The sequence below is a fragment of the Hyaena hyaena genome, unplaced genomic scaffold (assembly GCF_003009895.1).
Source record: "Hyaena hyaena isolate Hyena2069 unplaced genomic scaffold, ASM300989v1 scaffold_393, whole genome shotgun sequence".
Lineage (NCBI taxonomy): Eukaryota > Metazoa > Chordata > Mammalia > Carnivora > Hyaenidae > Hyaena > Hyaena hyaena.
In genome coordinates this window covers 54082-71688 of record NW_024081025.1, presented here as the reverse complement: position 1 = coordinate 71688, position 17607 = coordinate 54082, and the positions used below count along the sequence as shown (strand labels likewise).

Below are 17607 nucleotides of genomic sequence, written 5' to 3'. Positions count from 1 at the left end.
AACTCCTTGATGATAAGACCATAATAGTAGAGAACTTCAACACCCACTTACAACAATGGACAGATCATCTAAGCAGAAAATCAACAGGGAAACAGTAGCTTTGAATGACACACTGGACTGGATGGACTTAACAGATATATTCAGAACATTTCATCCTAAAGTAGCAGAATACACATTCTTCTTGAGTGTACATAGAATATTCTCCAGAATAGATCACATACTGGGTCACAAATCACCCCTCAACAGGTACAAAAAAATCGAGATCATACCTTGCATATTTTCATATCACAACACTATGAAACTGGAAATCAACCACATGAAAAAAATTTGGAAAGTTTTCAAATACATAGAGATTAAAGAACATACTACTAAAGAATGAACGGGTCAACCAGGAAATTAAAGAAGAAAGAAAAAATACATAGAAGAAAATGAAAACATGACAGTCCAAACCCATTGGGATATAGCAAAGGCAGTCATAAGAGGAAAGTACATTGCAGTTCAGGCCTATCTCAAGAAAGAAGAAAGGTCCTAAGTAAACAAGCTAACCTTACATGTAAAGGAGCTAGAAAAGGAGTGGCAAATGAAGCCCAAAGTCAGTAGCAGAAGGGAAACACTAAAGATTAGGGCAGAAATAAACAATATACAAACAAAACCCAGAACATATCAATGAAACTAAAAGCTGGTATTTTGAAGGAATAAACAAAATTGATAACCCCCTGGCCAGACTTACCAAAAAGAAAAGAGAGATGACCCAAATAGATAAAATCATGAATGAAAGAAGAGCGATTACAATCAACACCACAGAAATAGTTATTAGAGAATACTGTGAAAACTTATATGCCAATACATTGGACAATCTGGATGAAATGGACAAATTCCTAGACACTAACACACTACCAAAACTCAAATAGGAAGAAATAGAAAATGTGAACAGGCCCATAACTAGCAAAGAAATTGATTTAGTTATAAAAATCTCCAAACAAAGAGTCCTGGGCCAGATGGCTTTCCAGGGGAAATCTATCAGATATTTAAAGAAGATAAATAATACCTATTCTTCTCAAATTGTTCCAAAAAAATAGAAATGGAAGGAAATCTTCCAGGCTCATTCTGTGAAGCCAGCATTACCTTGATACCAAAACCAGACAAAGACCCCACCAAAAAGGAGAATTATAGTCTGTTATCCCTGATGAACTTGGATAGAGCACTCAGAAATGGACCCACAAATGTATGACCAACTAATCTTTGACAAAGTAGTAAAGAGTATCCAATGGAAAAAGATAGTTTCTTCAGCAAATTGTGCTGGGAAAACTGGATAGCGACATGAAGAAGAATGAAACAGACCACTTTCTTACACTATACACAAAAGTAAATTCAAAGTGGATGAAAGAGCTAACTGTAAGACAGGAAACTATCAAAATCCTACAGAAGAATACGGACAACAACCTCTTTGACTTAGGTTGCAGCAACTTCTTACTAGGCATGTGTCTGGAGGTAAGGAAACAAAAGGAAAAACAAAATGTTGGGACCTCATCAATATAAAAAGCTTCTGCACAGCAAAGGAAACCAAAACGAAAAGGCAACGCACAGAATAGGAGAATATAAAATGATATATCAGATATCAGGATTTAGTAATCCAAAACCTACAAAGACCTTATCAAACTCAACACCCAAAAAACAAATAATCTAATGAAGATATGGGCAGAAGACATGAATAGACATGTTTCCTAAGGAAACATCCAGATGCCTAACAGACACATGAAAAGATGCTCAACATCACTTATCACCAGAGAAATACACATCAAAACCACCATGAGATACCACCTTGCACCTGTCAGAATAGTTAAAATGAACAATCCAGGAAACAATAGATGTTGGCAAGGATGTAAAGAAAGGGAATACTTTTGCACTATTGGTGGGAATGCAAACTGGAGAACAGAATGGAGGTTCCTCAAAAAATTAAAATTAGAACTACCCTATGACCCAGCAATTTAGGTATTTACCTAAAGGATACAAAATTGCTGATTCAAAGGGGCGTATGCACCCCAGTGTTTATTTTAGCACTATCAACAATAGCCGAATTATGTAAAGAGCCCAAATGTCCATCCACTGATGAATGGATAAAAATGAGGTGTGTGTGTATATACACACACACACACACACACACACACACACACACACACACACCAGAATGTTACTTGGCGATCAAAAAGAATGAAGTCTTGCCATTCACAACAACATGGATGGAACTAGCATGTTTTATGCTAAGTGAAATAAGTCAGAGAAAGACAAATATATAGAATTTCACTTACGTGGAATTTGAGAAACACAACAGATAATCGTAGGGAAAGGAAAGGAAAAATAAGAAAAAACAGAGGGAGACAAACCTTAAGAGACTCCTAAATACAGAGAAACAAGTACTGAGTGTTGCTGGTGGGGAAGTAGGTGGGAGGTGGGCCAAATGTGTGATGGTCATTAAGGAGGGCATTTATTGGGATGAGCACTGGGTATTAAGTAAGTGATGAATCCCTAGGTTCTACTCCTGAAACCAGTACTATACTCTGTTAACTAAGTTGAATTCAAATAAAAAATAATAATAATAATTAAAAAAAAAATTTGAGGGGAAGTGAAAGAAAGGAGAGTTGTACTGTGGTTAAAAGCTGGTAGTGGTTAGTATGCCAGGAGACTGTAGATTGACTCATAGTGTCCTTTCCATGTGAAACAGATCATAAAATAAAACATTTTTTTTTAAGCTAAACTTAGATCTCCTACGATTTATTATTATACCCCTCGTTGGCCAGTTTTCTCTACTACATTCCATTTTGGTGTGTTCAGGATGAGACTTCTTTCTCTAAAGAAAAGCAAATCAGTACTTTCAAACTGAGAAATAGAAATGGTTTGAGGGACTGGATAAAATACTCTGGTTATTGGAAGCATTAGACATCTGAATGTGAGGAATTTGCTATCTTCTCTTTCTAGCATCCTGTATTCATTTCATTTTTAAATTACTTTTATAGTGTTTATCCAGACCAAATTATAAAATAATCAGAAATCTAGACTATATCTGTATTCTGTATATCTTACTGTATAGAATACCTGTCTTAACATTTGGATCTATATTCACTCAGCTGGGGCTGGTATCTTCAAGTAGAGAATAAGTTTGTGTGTGTGTTATTGCTTGATGTTTCTAATACTCCTGACAGGACCACCACAGTAGTAGAAGTGCAGCACTGACTTACAGAGCCACTGACAGTAGGGCCACATGGCATTGATTGTTTCTCTTTGATCTTATAAATTTGGATGGCTACTCACTGAAAACGTCAAATATATTAGTAACTCCTAATTCAAGTGAACTTGAGTGCTTCTAGGAAGTCCTCCATAATCATTCATAACCCATATATCCCTCCAGAGGCCCTTCCTTAAAATAAAACAAAACAGAACAAAAATAATCCAAAATACAAAGTTGAACTTCTTTGGGCTTTCTAAGTAAACAGAGTATCAACTACTGTAAGTCAGCTGTATAAACAAATGTGTCACTTTTTCATTCTTCCCTTTCCATTGCTCTTTCAGTCATCTCATGGCCTTTCTCTATATAGTAATTGTCCTACATACTCTACATAAGCATGTGGGTCTTGTTTTGTTAAAAACAGCTTTATTGAAATGTAATTAACATACTACACAATTCACCCATTTAAAGCGTACTGTTCAGTAGTTTTTAGTATATTAGTAGATATGGACAACCATCACCACAGACAACTTTAGAACGTTTTCACCGTCTCAAAAAGAAACCCAGTACTCTCTCTTCCCTCACTTCCCTCACCCGGCCCTAAGCAATCACTAATCTCCTTTATGTCTCTAGAGATTTCTTAGTTTGGACTTTTTATATGAATGGAATAGTGTAGCATGGGGTATTATGTGACTGGCTTCTTCCCTTAGCATAGTGTTTATAAGTTCATCTAGAAGGTTCTTTCATGTTGTAGCATGGATAAGTATTTCGTTCCTTTTTATGATTAATATTCCATTATGTGGATATACCACAATTTGTTTATATATTTATCTGGTGATAGATACTTGGATTGTTTCCACCTTTTCAAAAATTTGTTTTAATTTTTTTAGTTTTTGTTTTTTCTAGAGAGCATGTGCAAGCAGTGGGGAGGAACAAGTGGGAGGAAGGGATGGAGGGAGAGAGAGAGAGAGAGAATGAGAATTCAGAGCAGGCTCCCTGCTCACCATGGAGTCTGACTTGGGGTTCAATCCCATGACCCTGAAATCATGACCTGAGCTGAAATCAAGTGATGCTCAACCTACTGAGCCACCCAGGCTTCCCTGTTTCCCTCTTTTGGCTATTATAAATAATGCTGCTGAAAACATTCATGTACCAGTTTCTGCATGAACATAGATTTTTTTTGTCTAGAATATAAACCTAGAAATTGAATTGCTGAGTTTTATTGTAATTCTATATTTAATAGGTTGAGGAACCTTCACTGTTCTCTAAAGAAGCTGTGCCATTTTAGCCTTTCATCAACAGTGTTATGAGAGTTCTCATTTCTCCTCCTCCTCCTCCTCCTCCTCCTCCTCCTCCTCATGTTTTGTGATCTGGCCATCCTACTGGATGTGAAGTGCTATTTCTTTGTGATATTGATTTGCATTTCCCTGAATACTGATATTCCTTGGAGAATTGACTATTTACATCGTTTGCCTAATTTTTAATTATTTGTCTTTTTATTGAGTTGTAATTTATATTTTTTAAATATAAATTCCTTATCAGATGAATGGTTTGAGAACTTCCTGCACATCTTAGACTACATTAAGTGTATACTTCTGGGCCTTTGCTCTTTTTTTTTTTAATATTTTATTTTTATTTTTGAGAGAGAGATAGAGACAGCATGAGCAGGGGAGGAACAGAGAGAGAGAGGGAGGCACAGAATCCGAAACAGGCTCCAGGCTCTGAGCTAGCTGTCAGCACAGAGCCCTATGCGGGGCTCGAACCCATGAACCGCGAGATCATGACCCAAGCTGAAGTCAGATGCTCAACCTACTGAGCCACCCAGGCGCCTCTGGGCCTTTGCTCTTGATGTTCCCTTTTCGTGGAGTATTGACTCCTCTTCACACAGGTAGTCCTTCTAAACCTTTTATGCTTAGTCTGGATGTTACTTCTTCAGAGAAGTTATCTCTAAAATATACTTCTTCCCTTATATCTCTCTGCGTCCCTGTGTGGATTTCTCTAACAACACTATACCTTACTTTGAGTTATGTATTTTGTTCATTGCTCCCTATGATGTAACTTCTATGAGACAAAAATGCTGTCTGCCTTAGGTAGTAGACAATAATAAATGTCTATTAAGTGGATGAATTAACATTGAATTTTTTCTCCTTTTATTTTTTCCAGCATCAGACTCTATCTTCTAAATCTTTGTCAGTGGACATTGGGAGTTCCTTTCAGGCTAATCTGAAGTAAATTTAGAAATTTTTCTCATACCTAGAATAATCTCTGGTCTGACTTATTTTTTAGGGCATCAGCAGCTTTGCAGTTAGAAAGTTCTTTGAACCAGACTTCTGTACATATCATTCAGGAAGTAGACACCTTTATTATAGTTACTTTTTCATTTACAAAGTGGTAGTTTATGGTTTTATAGCACATAAAAGGTATACGTTGTTGGCATTCCTTTTTTCCACAATTGAAAACAATATTCAAAAAAATACACAGCCTTTATTCTGTGATTACTTCAAATTTAATCTTTTTGTAGCTTCAGTATCTTTACTGCTTCCTCTGCTGCATTTTAACTTATCTGATGGGAAATTGATTGTATGCCTGGCAAAACATTCTTTCAAATACTGTATAAAAGAGTAAGTTCCATGGTGATAATCATTCCCTTTAATGGAATACACCACATAATGTTAAAATTTTTATAGTCCGATTCTTCAGACATATTTAATTGGGTATTTTTAAATAGCATTATTCATATATGAGAAAAATGATAATTTCAAATAATATATGAGATATAATCTCTTCCTAGTATCTCCCCCTGCAACATGAAGTAGGTTTTCCTTCTTCAAATTAATGAGAAAAGTAGAGAGGATATCATACAAAATTGAAGTGAATTCCAGTTAGAACTTGCTTTTTGGTTTGTAAATTTTCAGCTCTGAATGAATTCAGTATAAAATATATGTTGAATCGTTAGATTCTATGTATTGATCAAATGGCTGTGAAGACCATATTCTGTTCTTGAGAAACATGAATCTAAGCCACTGTATTAAATGTAGATTATTTGCATAGGTTTGGTACTTTATAAAAACATAAATGAAAATGCAAACCATTGACAGTATTTTATTAGTATGCTGGGGGATGGAAAAAGCTTTTTGACAGGTATTATACATAAATTTATTTTGAACATTTTATAACTGCAGACTATTACTTAAAAATAATTATTGCAATGTATTTTCTTCAATATAAAGGAACAAAGATTAATAAATTTTTTAAATTAGAGGTGTAATTGAAGAACTAGAATAATGTATTCTCTGCCTCTGGAGCTAGGCATTGTGCAGTAAATGAGTAATAAAGTTCATGGGTTTTGTAGTTACATTCTTATGATGCCAACATATTTTATCCTAGCTCTCAAGACATGCTTGTATTTTAAATCATTCGCATTAAGAGACATTGAAATTTAGGCTTTTCAATTACAAATGTTGTAATGTTGTTATTGGAACAATGTTCATATTTTAACAAGACAGTTCTCATTTATCTTTCTTGATTTTGTTTAATAAATTTTCATGTCCTTACTGAGTTTAATTCTTTATCCACTGATACTTCTTCTTGCTGACACCTTGATAATTTCTGTCTTTTCAGACATTAAGTCCATGCCCATGTCCCTGATGAATTATTTTCATGTCTTTTTAAATTTACAAATGGGATAACAATCCATTATACAATCCTAATAGTATAGATCAAATCTGGAATACTACCTACATTGTATGTAGAAATACACTTTTTTTATGCAGGTTTTTTTTTTATGTTTGTTTATTTTTGGGAGAGAGAAGGAGACAGAGAGTGAGTAGGGGAGGGGCAGAGAGAAGAGGAGACAGAATCTAAAGCAAGTTCCAGGCTCTGAGCTGTCAGCACAGAGCCTGTTGCGGGACTTGAACTCGCAAACCACAAGATTATGACCTGAGCTGAAGTTGGACACTTAACTGACTGAGCCACCCAGGTACCCCAGAAATAAACTTTTTAGGAGAAAAAAGAGAAAATGAGATGAAATATAATGGCAACTATATTTTAATAAAAGAAGGAAAATTACCTAATTAACAAGTTGAGTGGACCAGATTGCCTTCATTGCTAGTCTGATAAATTCTGTGAGATTTAGGATTACCATTCCTCCTCCAGTCAACTAAATACAGAACCCCATAGGGAAAACTGTAAAAGTACTTTGAAAATAGTATGACACTACATAAAATATAGTGCAGCATAATGATGGATATTGTTCTCATTTTAAAAGCTTTTTGTATTATGTCTTGCACATATAGTCTAGAAATATTTTTTGTAATAAATTATCTACTACTAATTTAGACCTTTATATCAGATCAGAAATTTTCTTACTCTTTTTCTTATTGTTTCTAACCTTGTAATTAAGATATATTTTCTGCAGATAAAGGTAAATGGCTTATTTGAAATAATTCTGCTAACTGAGGAGACTGGGAGTATGAGGTAAAGGTTTCTTTTCAGTGTAGCAAATCTTGAGCTGCAGCTGTTAAGATACTTAATTTAAAAATCAGATAAGCATTTGCTTTTGAATAATAAAACTTATTTTCATGTACTTGAAACATGAACTTACTTCATGTTTGAAACAAACATCTGTGACAACAAGGGGAGATAGATCACCTGCTAGTTTAGGTGTAAGTGATAAGGGAAAACTAATTTCTCATTTTTTAAAAACATGACTCATTTCTTTTATGGTAAATGATTATCACATAGTTTTTAAAAGGAAAAGTGGTATGATAATTCCCCAATGAGGAATAATCTGTATAAAATATGGATGACATGTTTTATAAGCCCATGTGTAATGAATTTAGATACTCCCGAATTTAGAGAAGTACAGAAAACTAATAACAGAGAATTTAAGCATCTTTTCAGTTGCTTCTCCAAGACCACGCAAAGTATTCCCTTGTTTATTATAGTAAGAGTAAACTGAAAGGACTGTTAAACTACACGGAAGTAGATAAGCAGAAATACATGTGGAAAGCAAATATTACACAAATAAGGTTCAGCATAATACAAAGGTGACTATCTAAATTAAGCGTAGGAATATATTGGTAGTTTATGAAATCTTCCATTTATTTTGTTTCTTTTGCAGAATTTGTTAAAATATCTGTATAAAGTGGGCATTCACAATTACATCCAGGGAAGAAATACTAAAAGTTTTCTGTGTAAATAGCAGATTTTCTCTGTATTTATATTGAACTTATATTTTTCCTCCCTTTGAAACTGAGGTTCTTTTTCTATTGTCCATAATAATCTTATAATCAATATAATATTTCTATATAATCTTTTGAGAAAAAGTATATACTGTATTCTAGTATGAAAAGATTATAGTGTTCATTATAACAAAGAATTTCCAAGTCTAGATATAGAATATTGTCAGCTGTGATTGGTGAACATGAAACTTTATTTTTTTTTTCTCTTTTCCTCAATGTTAGTAAGGATTTTAAAATAGAATTTTTAACTTTCTCTTCCAATTTCTCATTGTCTGGAAATCATAATGGTCTTAAGGAGCAAAGAGAAGAAGAGCATATACTCACTAGACACACCAAACCTTTCCTGGGAAATCAAAACAGTAGTTTACCATGGGAACTTCATAGCTAGATGTGTAATTAATATACTGAAACTAAATTATGGTATTGTACTTTCTCTAAAAATAATATTTTAGGGTTAGAAGTATATAAAACCATTTGATATAAAAATGTGAGTTAAGAAAGGAATTGTATTCAGTGTATAGAATATAAACCTGGATTCCTCATGGTGAAGTAGAACACTTTTTTTCTCATTTAACCTTAAGAAGTGAATATTCATTTCATTATAAGAGATTGGATTATACCCAGAAAGGAGCCAGAACCTCATAAGATGTAACAATGAGGATTTTAAAAATCTATATACTTTAAAACACTTCAATGTTGTGATTAGGGTTCTTACAAGTGATCATTTTATACATGACCAGACATTTACTTTTTTTTAATGTTTATTTTTGAGAGAGAGAGAGAGACTGGTGTGGGTGGGGGAGGGGCAGAGAGAGACGCACACACACACACAAACTCCAAAGCAGGCTCTGAGCTGTCAGCACAGACCCCAGTGTAGGGCTCAAACTCAGAAACTGCAAGATCATGACCTGAGTCGAAGTCAGGAACTTAACCCACTGACCCACCCAAGTGCCCCTATACATTCCCATACACTTAATTAAGGTTTATTGAGGTTGTTTTCTGGTCATTTTATTTTTCATAAAAATATAATTGTGTGTATATATGTAATTATATGTATATAATTGTATATATAATTATAAAATATAATTTCTTTCTCTTTAGAGAAAGAAAAATTCCCTCAACGCTCAACTACATGATCTTCCATCAAAGATCATGTAGTTTTATAACGATCTTCCTCTTTTTTAAAACTATGTAATTGATAATATGCACAGGCTTTCTTATGAAATACTGAGTTCTAATATAGATTTTATATCAAATTAAGAACTATAATTGCTCATATTTAGTGATACTAGTATGCTTAGAAGTCACTGTCACTTTTAATTATACCAACATTTACATACACATATGTATATATAATCAATTTTTTTATATACAATAGAATGCATCCATTTTTTTTTTTGAGAGAGAGCATGTGCGTGTGTGCATACATGGGGGAGGGGCAGAGGGTGAGGGAAAGAGAAAATCTCAAGCAGACTCCACACTCAGCACAGAGCCCAACATGGGGCTCGCATCCGATGACTCTGGGATCATGACCTGAGCTGAAACCGAGACTTGGCTGTTCAACTGACTGAACCAACCAGAATGCATCCATTTTAAGAATAGTTTGAATTCTGACATGTTTGTGCATACATAATCACCACCATAATCAAATACATAATATTTTCATGACCCCGCAAAAGTTTCCTTTGTCCCTTGCAGTTATCTTCTCTCTATTCCCAAGTCTCAGGCAACTACTGATTTTTCCCCCCACTACTGTAGATTAGGATTTGTCAGCCTCAGCACTGTTAATATTTTGGTGTGGGTAACTGCTTGTTACCAGAGGGTGTGGTCGTATGCATTGTAGGATTTTTAGCAGCACCCCTGGTCTCTACCTACTAGATGCCATTGAACTGTCTCTGTACTCCCCACTTGCAGTTATGACAATCAGAAATGTCTATGAAGACTGCTGAAATTAACTCCAAGAGAGCAAAACATAGTCCATTTGAGAAGAGCTATCAACAATTAGTTTTTTCTATACTGGTGGTTCATACAAATGGAATCATATAGGATACTTTCTTTGTACCTAATTTTTTTCAGCCTAATGGTTTTGAGATTCATCCAGTTTGTTACATGTACCATATGCTGTCTGTTTTTACTGAGTGGAATTCCAGTAGTATATAAACTACATTTGGTTTAAATTGTACCAAAGCTTTTGATTTTGTTCATATTTTCTTTAAATACTTAAAAATAGCCATTTTGAAATCTTTGCTAATCATATCACTTTAACTCTTTGAGGATTTATTAGTTGATTTATCTGCTGGTTTGAGCCACATTTTTCCTTTTTCTCATATTGTGATTTTTTTATTGAATTTCAGACGTTATTGATTTTATACTGTTGATTGTGTGATTTTTTTTCTTTAAATATTTTTGGAGTGCTGTCCAGTTATTTATGGATCAGTTTTATCTTTTCAAGGCTTTGATTTTTTTGATTAGGATGGGTGTAGAGTTGCCTTTATTACTAACTTAATTCTATTACTGTTACGCACTACCTGGTAGTTACGGACATCCACCCTGGAACTAGCACCATGTTTGCTCTGGGAATTGTTCATTTTACAAGTTCCCAACTGTTTTTTCCCCAGCTTTGAGAGTTTTACTCTTCATTTTCAGAGATGATTATTTTGCAATCAGCTTTACAAAGACTTACACAGATCTCTCAAGTTCTTGGCTCTGCTCTTATTCTTCAGTACTATGATCCAAAATTTTAGCCTCCTCAGTCTGTCTCTGCAATTTGACTTCTGTCTCTTCAACTCTGCAAGACCTCCTTGGCATCCTCCTTCCTGCATAGTGATTGCTTTCAAGAAAAAGAGGCCAATTGTAAAAGCTGACCACATTTTGTTTGCTTATTTGTTTGTTTATTTATTTATTTAAATTTTAAAAAGTTTGTAAAGCTCACCACATTTGTTTCCCTTTTCTTCAGCAAAACAATCCTGTACTGCCTATTGGCCAATGTTTGAAAACAGTCGTTTATTATATTTTATTCTTCATGTTGTTTACAGCAGGACAGCAAATCTATTCCCAGTACCTATTATCATGACCAGAGGCAAAACCCTGGGTTTTAATTCTTTTGTGTTATTATAAACATAGAAATTTTTGGATAACACCAGATTCATATTTGCTCTGCTCACGTAATCACTAATTTAGAGTTACTGTATTCCTTTAATACCATTCCTATGATTTATTTCCTCTTGCCTCATACTCTATGTCCAAGAGCCTTTGCTGATGTAACACCATTGGCCTCTCTCTGACTTCCTTCCTTTACTCTGCACAAGGGTAGGAAGGGTGTTTGGTAGGCAAACTTGGGAGAAGGTTGGAAAATCTTGGGTTAGCCTTCTTGTATAGGCTGTACTTTCAAGTTAGCCTATCTTTAGGTTATATTGACACCTTTTAATTAGGAGAGGCCTTTGGTTGTCAATCATTGTCTATAATTAAATAGATTAGTTCAATTTGGGGGAGTCATTTGGAAGTCCTTGTGGCAGGAGATCCAAGTAATGGTGCCTACTTTAGGTGTTTTGGTCCTAACAGATTTCTTTAACTTCATTTATTTCCTGTCTACTACTTTTTTAGCCTCAAACTTGGAGGGGGAAATAAAGGAATCATTGTTCCTTCGAACCTAAGTATCACAGACACACATATTTTTCAGTTAGTATTGTATCGAATCACTAAATATTTTTAACTGCGAGGAATGCAAATTGAAAAGCCCCCACTCTCTTTGATTGTGGGAATGTAGCCAGAAGTGAAAATAGGATACATAGTTCTAGGAGTCTTTGTAGTCCCTCTGTCTCTAGCTCAGCATTTCTTACAGCCCAAATTCTAATTTCCAGGTAAATGGGACCCTTTAGCCCTTCCACTGACTGGTAGATCATATGCATACCACATCTGCTACTTCAGCACTGTTTACAATTATGGTGCCTTGTGCTTTTTTCTTAGAAGGAGATGATGAAAAGCGAAACAGAATAGCAAATGTGAAGGGATGGACAGAAAAAGAGGAAGGTATAGAGCAGGAGGGAAGAGGGAAAGAATAATATAGAATTGTTAAATATCAGGTAATTTACAAAAGAGCTATGTGGGCATCTTCTATTTGAAGGAGATAGTAGTAGTTAGAAGACAGTTTACAACTGGATGGAAAAGACCTAGAGGAGAAAAGAGAGATGAAAAACTACATTTGTCTTTGCAGTCATGTGCCACTAGTGATTCTTACTAGGCTCTAGGCAGTTTGTTCTTGGGAAATAAGTAATGTAGATATTCTAAATGGAAATTACAAAAACTTATTTTAATGCTGTGTTGAATTAAGTATTTTACCTAAGTCATGTGAAGATACAATTAACATTATAACTTTGTTATTAGTAGCATAATTTTCAACAAAATTATTAGCTTTAGTATTTCTTGAGTTTAGGTTAAAGGTTTTGAGAGATTTTATTAAAAAGAATCATTTTACTTTGATTTAATCACTTTAATTTTTCTCTAGTTATTGCTTCTGATTGAGGCTATTTATGAAGTGTTACAGGATCATTTGGTGTTAATATTCAAAGAGAATAGATTTGTACTAAGTATCTGAGTTACACAATCTTTCAACAAAACAATTCTTTTGCTCATATATACATTTGTGTGAGTATGCATATTTTTGTTATATTTATTTGTATACTCATCTGTCATATAAAAGAATATGTAGCTTTAATATGAGGTGCTTTTTGTGACCTACCTGTCAAATAGGGACATATTTACATAAAGTATGACTTATATATTTAATTATATAATTTTAGATATCATAACCATGAGAACTGTGATATATAGCTGCTTTTTTGGGGCTAAATAAAACTAGTTTAGGTCATAGGAATGATAAGTATGTCTAAATTGCACTATTATGATGTGTATATATATATGAGCATACATACATATATATGCTTTATGACATGCGGTATTCATGAAGGCAAGTGACTGTCTTGATTGTTGTAGCCAAGCAGGAGAAACTCCATACATATTTATTGAATATATTTTTACAAATATTGGATGAAAAAAATAAAATTAAATAGTTTGGTATAGTAGAATGATTAAGTTTTTAAAGCTATAAGAGTAAGGACTTGTTTTATAATTTTATTCTTTTTTTTTTAAAAGAAGAGTTGATTGAAACTAACTCTAGTATTAGATTGATCACTATTATCTTCCCAGTGGGATTTATCACCCCAAAGAGAGCTTAGGCAGATGTATTTTGTGCTGGTAGTGTTCCCAGACACACTTTGGGCAGGAGCAGTCAGACTTTTGACCCGTTATTTTCAGAAGGTTCTTTTTCCTTTTTGATCCCCAAAATCTCTTTCAAGGAAGGTATTAAAAGGTGTGAGTTCACGTGACTACCTATTCCCCCATGATCTTCTAGAAAATAAGAGAACATTATTGCTTCTTTTTTCTTTCCCTTGAATGTTTATCTACATATATGTGGGAAGATAGTATATATGTTTGTTTGAATAAATACTTGTATAACTTTTTCTTAGAGACACCAAAGTCTTTATTTAATATATTATTAATAGATGTTTTCTAATGCTAATTCTCATAGGAATGAAAATAAAGCAGAAATTGGAAAAACCTCATGGGAATAAAATTAAAATGGAAAAATAAAATTAGATGAAAATTCCCATGTATTCCATGAAATTGCTTAGAAAGAAATTATATTTTAGCCATAGATACTCTTGTAGCATCATCCATTTTCAGTATAATTTTTTGCAAGAAGTGGAAATAAGTGGCTAGAAATTTTCTATGCTTATGTTTCCTTTTTGCTTTTAAAGAAATTAATAAAATTGTGTATCAATGTGAGTGAAATAAGAGTATAATGTTCATGTCCATTTATGTAATGAAATCTAACATCTATTGCATCTGTTTTTTGACATCTATTCAGTACTCAGTAATGAGTCACTTTCATATAAGAAAAAGAATATTCAAGCATTATGTTTATATCAATCCATTTTGTGAGCTTTAAAATTTTTTTTTTCTGGTCATTTAGTAAGTATAAATAGCAATTGATGGTATAAGATGTAATTACATAAAATGTTTTCTTTTGAAAGTCATATACTACACTTTTTCTAGAATTTGTAACTATTTACATATTTAACATTAATACTTATTTTTCAGTGTTTGTAGCATCTCATAATAACATAGCTATATTTCTTATTAGACAATGATCTTGGCAAACTTTTATTACGCTTCAAAATGTCTGATAAACAAACTGAGTGGATACAAAACTGCCGAAAACAGTTTTGCAAAATGATGAAGGCCAAACCTGATATAATCAGTGGAAGTGGTGAGTACGTTGTTTAATTTTTGTGGTGTTTTTTTGCATGAAAATTATATTAGTGGAAGCTGTGTTTACTGTGGATTAGTACCGGCATGTCTAGAATACATAATACTCATTCCAGAAGTCTACTGACTTTTGAGAAACTTATGATCCTTGAAAACAAAAGGGGAAATCTGAGATGCAAGGAAGCTGAAGACCAGAGAAAAGAAGGAAGAAGAGGCCCACTCGCCCTTACTCCCTGATACCAGTAAAATTGTAGGCAACACATCAACTGTCAAAAAAATTAAAATCTGAGAAACAAACTTTTATTAAACTGAGAGGTCTTGGTAAGCAAAATCTGCCTTTACTTAGGTGATAATTCGCTTGGTTTCACCAGCTTTCCTCTGAATTTACCATACTGCTATATTTTTGGAAACTTGATTGACTTTTTTATTGACACATATTTTGAAACTTTGCTATGTCCAGCCAAATAAATTTAGTTACTCTTAAGGAAATTGAAATTTTATTTTGAGGTAATAGCTGTGTTTCCTAAACTAGCAAATAATTTGTTTTATATTCACATATTTACATGTGCATTTGTTTTCTTAAAATTATCATTTTTAAGTTAACATTATTTTGAATAAAGGTCTAAGGAAAAGGTTCTAATGTAAACATATGATAGATTTTTTTGTAAACTATAATTTAAAATTGTCCACTTTATTACCCATGGTTTATGGTTTTCATATTTGTATCATTTGTTATAAAATTAAAAGTGGGAAACAAAAAATAAAAATATTTATATTTTGTTGTTGGAGACTAGTGATATATATCTGTGGGCAACTCAGAGGTGAATTCCCTGAATTTTCTTTTTGCCTAGTATATCCTAGAAAGAGTGATTAAGAAGGACATCAGACACGGGATAAAAAGGCAGGGCCAATAAAAGTAAACTCTCTTTAGCCAAAAGGACCAGGAGAAGGGTAGCCTGTTAAGACACTTTTTTTTTTTTTAATAGAAAGTGACCACTTTAATCCAATCAGACACCATAGAAAAGACTGCCAGCAAGACCTGGGCACAGCCTGAACTTCTATCCTTACCTGGCAGTAATGGGGGCACCTTTGCCTCTCCTTGCTAGGATTGTATCAGAGGAGATTCAGGTAGAAAGTTAAGGTTTTTTACCATCACTCAGTAGTAATAGGGCTACCACCCCACATTCCGCTCCACACGTTTTTTGTCTCACACTTAAATTTAAAATTAGAAAGCTCAACAAAGAAATAAAGAAAACCTACTAGGACATTTTAGAAGTGAAAATACTGTAACCAGAATAAAAGCTAAATGGATTGGTCAACAATAAATTGGAAGGGATGTAAGGAAGGATTGGTGAACCTTAATAGAGGAAATAGACTGAAAAAAAAAAATTAACAGAGTCCCAGAGACTTGTGGCACCATAACAAAAGATCTAACATGTCATTGGAGACCTGGAAAGAGGTTAAGACTACAAATGTATTTGAAGAAATATAGTTTAAAAATGTTCTAAACTTATTAAGAAGCCTAAACCTATGGATTCAAGAACCACAACCAGGGTAAACCCAAAGAAATCCACACCAAGCCCCAATATAGTCAAACTTTTAAAAACTAAAGACAAAGAATCTTGAAAGCAGAGAAGGGAAGAAACAACATCTTAACTACAGGGGAAAACCAACACTTTTGATGGTGGACTTCTCACCAGAAAAGATGGAGGACAGAGGCAGTAGCATGACACTCAAAAGGTTGAAAGAACGAATGGTTAACCTGAATTCTCTATGCATTGAAAATAAGTCTTCAGGAATAGAAAATCAAGACATTTTCAGATGAAGAATTTGTCAACAGCAGACCTATTCTAAATGAAGGGATTAAGGAAGTTCTTTATCTCAATACCATCCTCACAACTTCCTGAAACTATAATTATATAAAATACATTTTCTTAAAAAATACAGAGGAAAAAATGAATATAAGCTACTTTTGAGAACATTAGTAAAAAAATCTGACTGTGCTTATAATAATTTGTATTAAAAGTGGATATAGTTGGATACGATGAGATTATAAAGTGCCTGAAATTCATTAGCATACTTTTAATTTCATGAAGTAGGGGGATGGGAGCTATGATTTAGTTCTTGAATAAGCAAGTGTTCAAGGAACAGACCCCTGGTTGTTACATATAGATGTATTGATTTGGAAAAAAAAGTTACATGCAGATGAATTGATTGGGAAAAAATTGGATCTCTAATGTAATTACATCTTATGATCTGATGATTTGCTAGCAGTGATAAAAGATAAAAAAGGAATTTAAAAAGAATCAACCCGGGAGAAAATTTGCATGTTTACACACACTGAGCTGTCTTAGTTTTGGAATGAGCTTTTGTTGTGATAGCAGTGGCAAGGAAGAAAGCAGAGTCGATACCTGAGTTTCCCTGAACAGGCTGTCTTCAGTTTTTTCCTCAGTAGATAAACCCATGTCTCTTTGGAGCATATATTTATTACACATTTTAGAATTGCCTTGGTGGCTCAGTTGGTTAAGTGTCCAACTTTGATTTTTTTTTATAGTTTATTTATTTTTGAGACAGAGATGGCATGAGTTTGGGAGGGACAGAGAGAGAGGGAGACACAGAATCCGAAGACAGGCTCCAGGCTCTGAGCTGTCAGCACAGAGCCCAGCGTGGGGCTCGAACCCACGAACTGTGAGATCTGACCTGAGCTGAAGTCGGAGCTTAACCGACTAAGCAATCCAGGGACCCCAAGTGTCCGACTTTGGATCAGGTCATGATCTCGCAGTTTGTGAGCTTGAGCCCTGCATTGGGCTCTAT

The 17607-nt window shown here is 34.0% G+C and overlaps 1 protein-coding gene across 2 annotated transcripts in view; it reads left to right on the top strand.

The window, feature by feature from the left end:
• TBC1D32 (TBC1 domain family member 32) overlaps window positions 1-17607 on the top strand; it is a 193200-nt gene that overhangs the window by 128321 nt on the left and 47272 nt on the right. Inside the window, exon 27 of one of the 2 annotated variants that reach the window (XM_039251522.1) lies at window positions 14669-14794. The exons of the other annotated variant lie outside the window; for it this stretch is intronic. Within the exon in view, the coding sequence (XP_039107453.1) occupies window positions 14669-14794 (126 nt within the window). The remainder of the gene's footprint in view (window positions 1-14668; window positions 14795-17607) is intronic. 2 annotated transcript variants of the gene reach the window in all.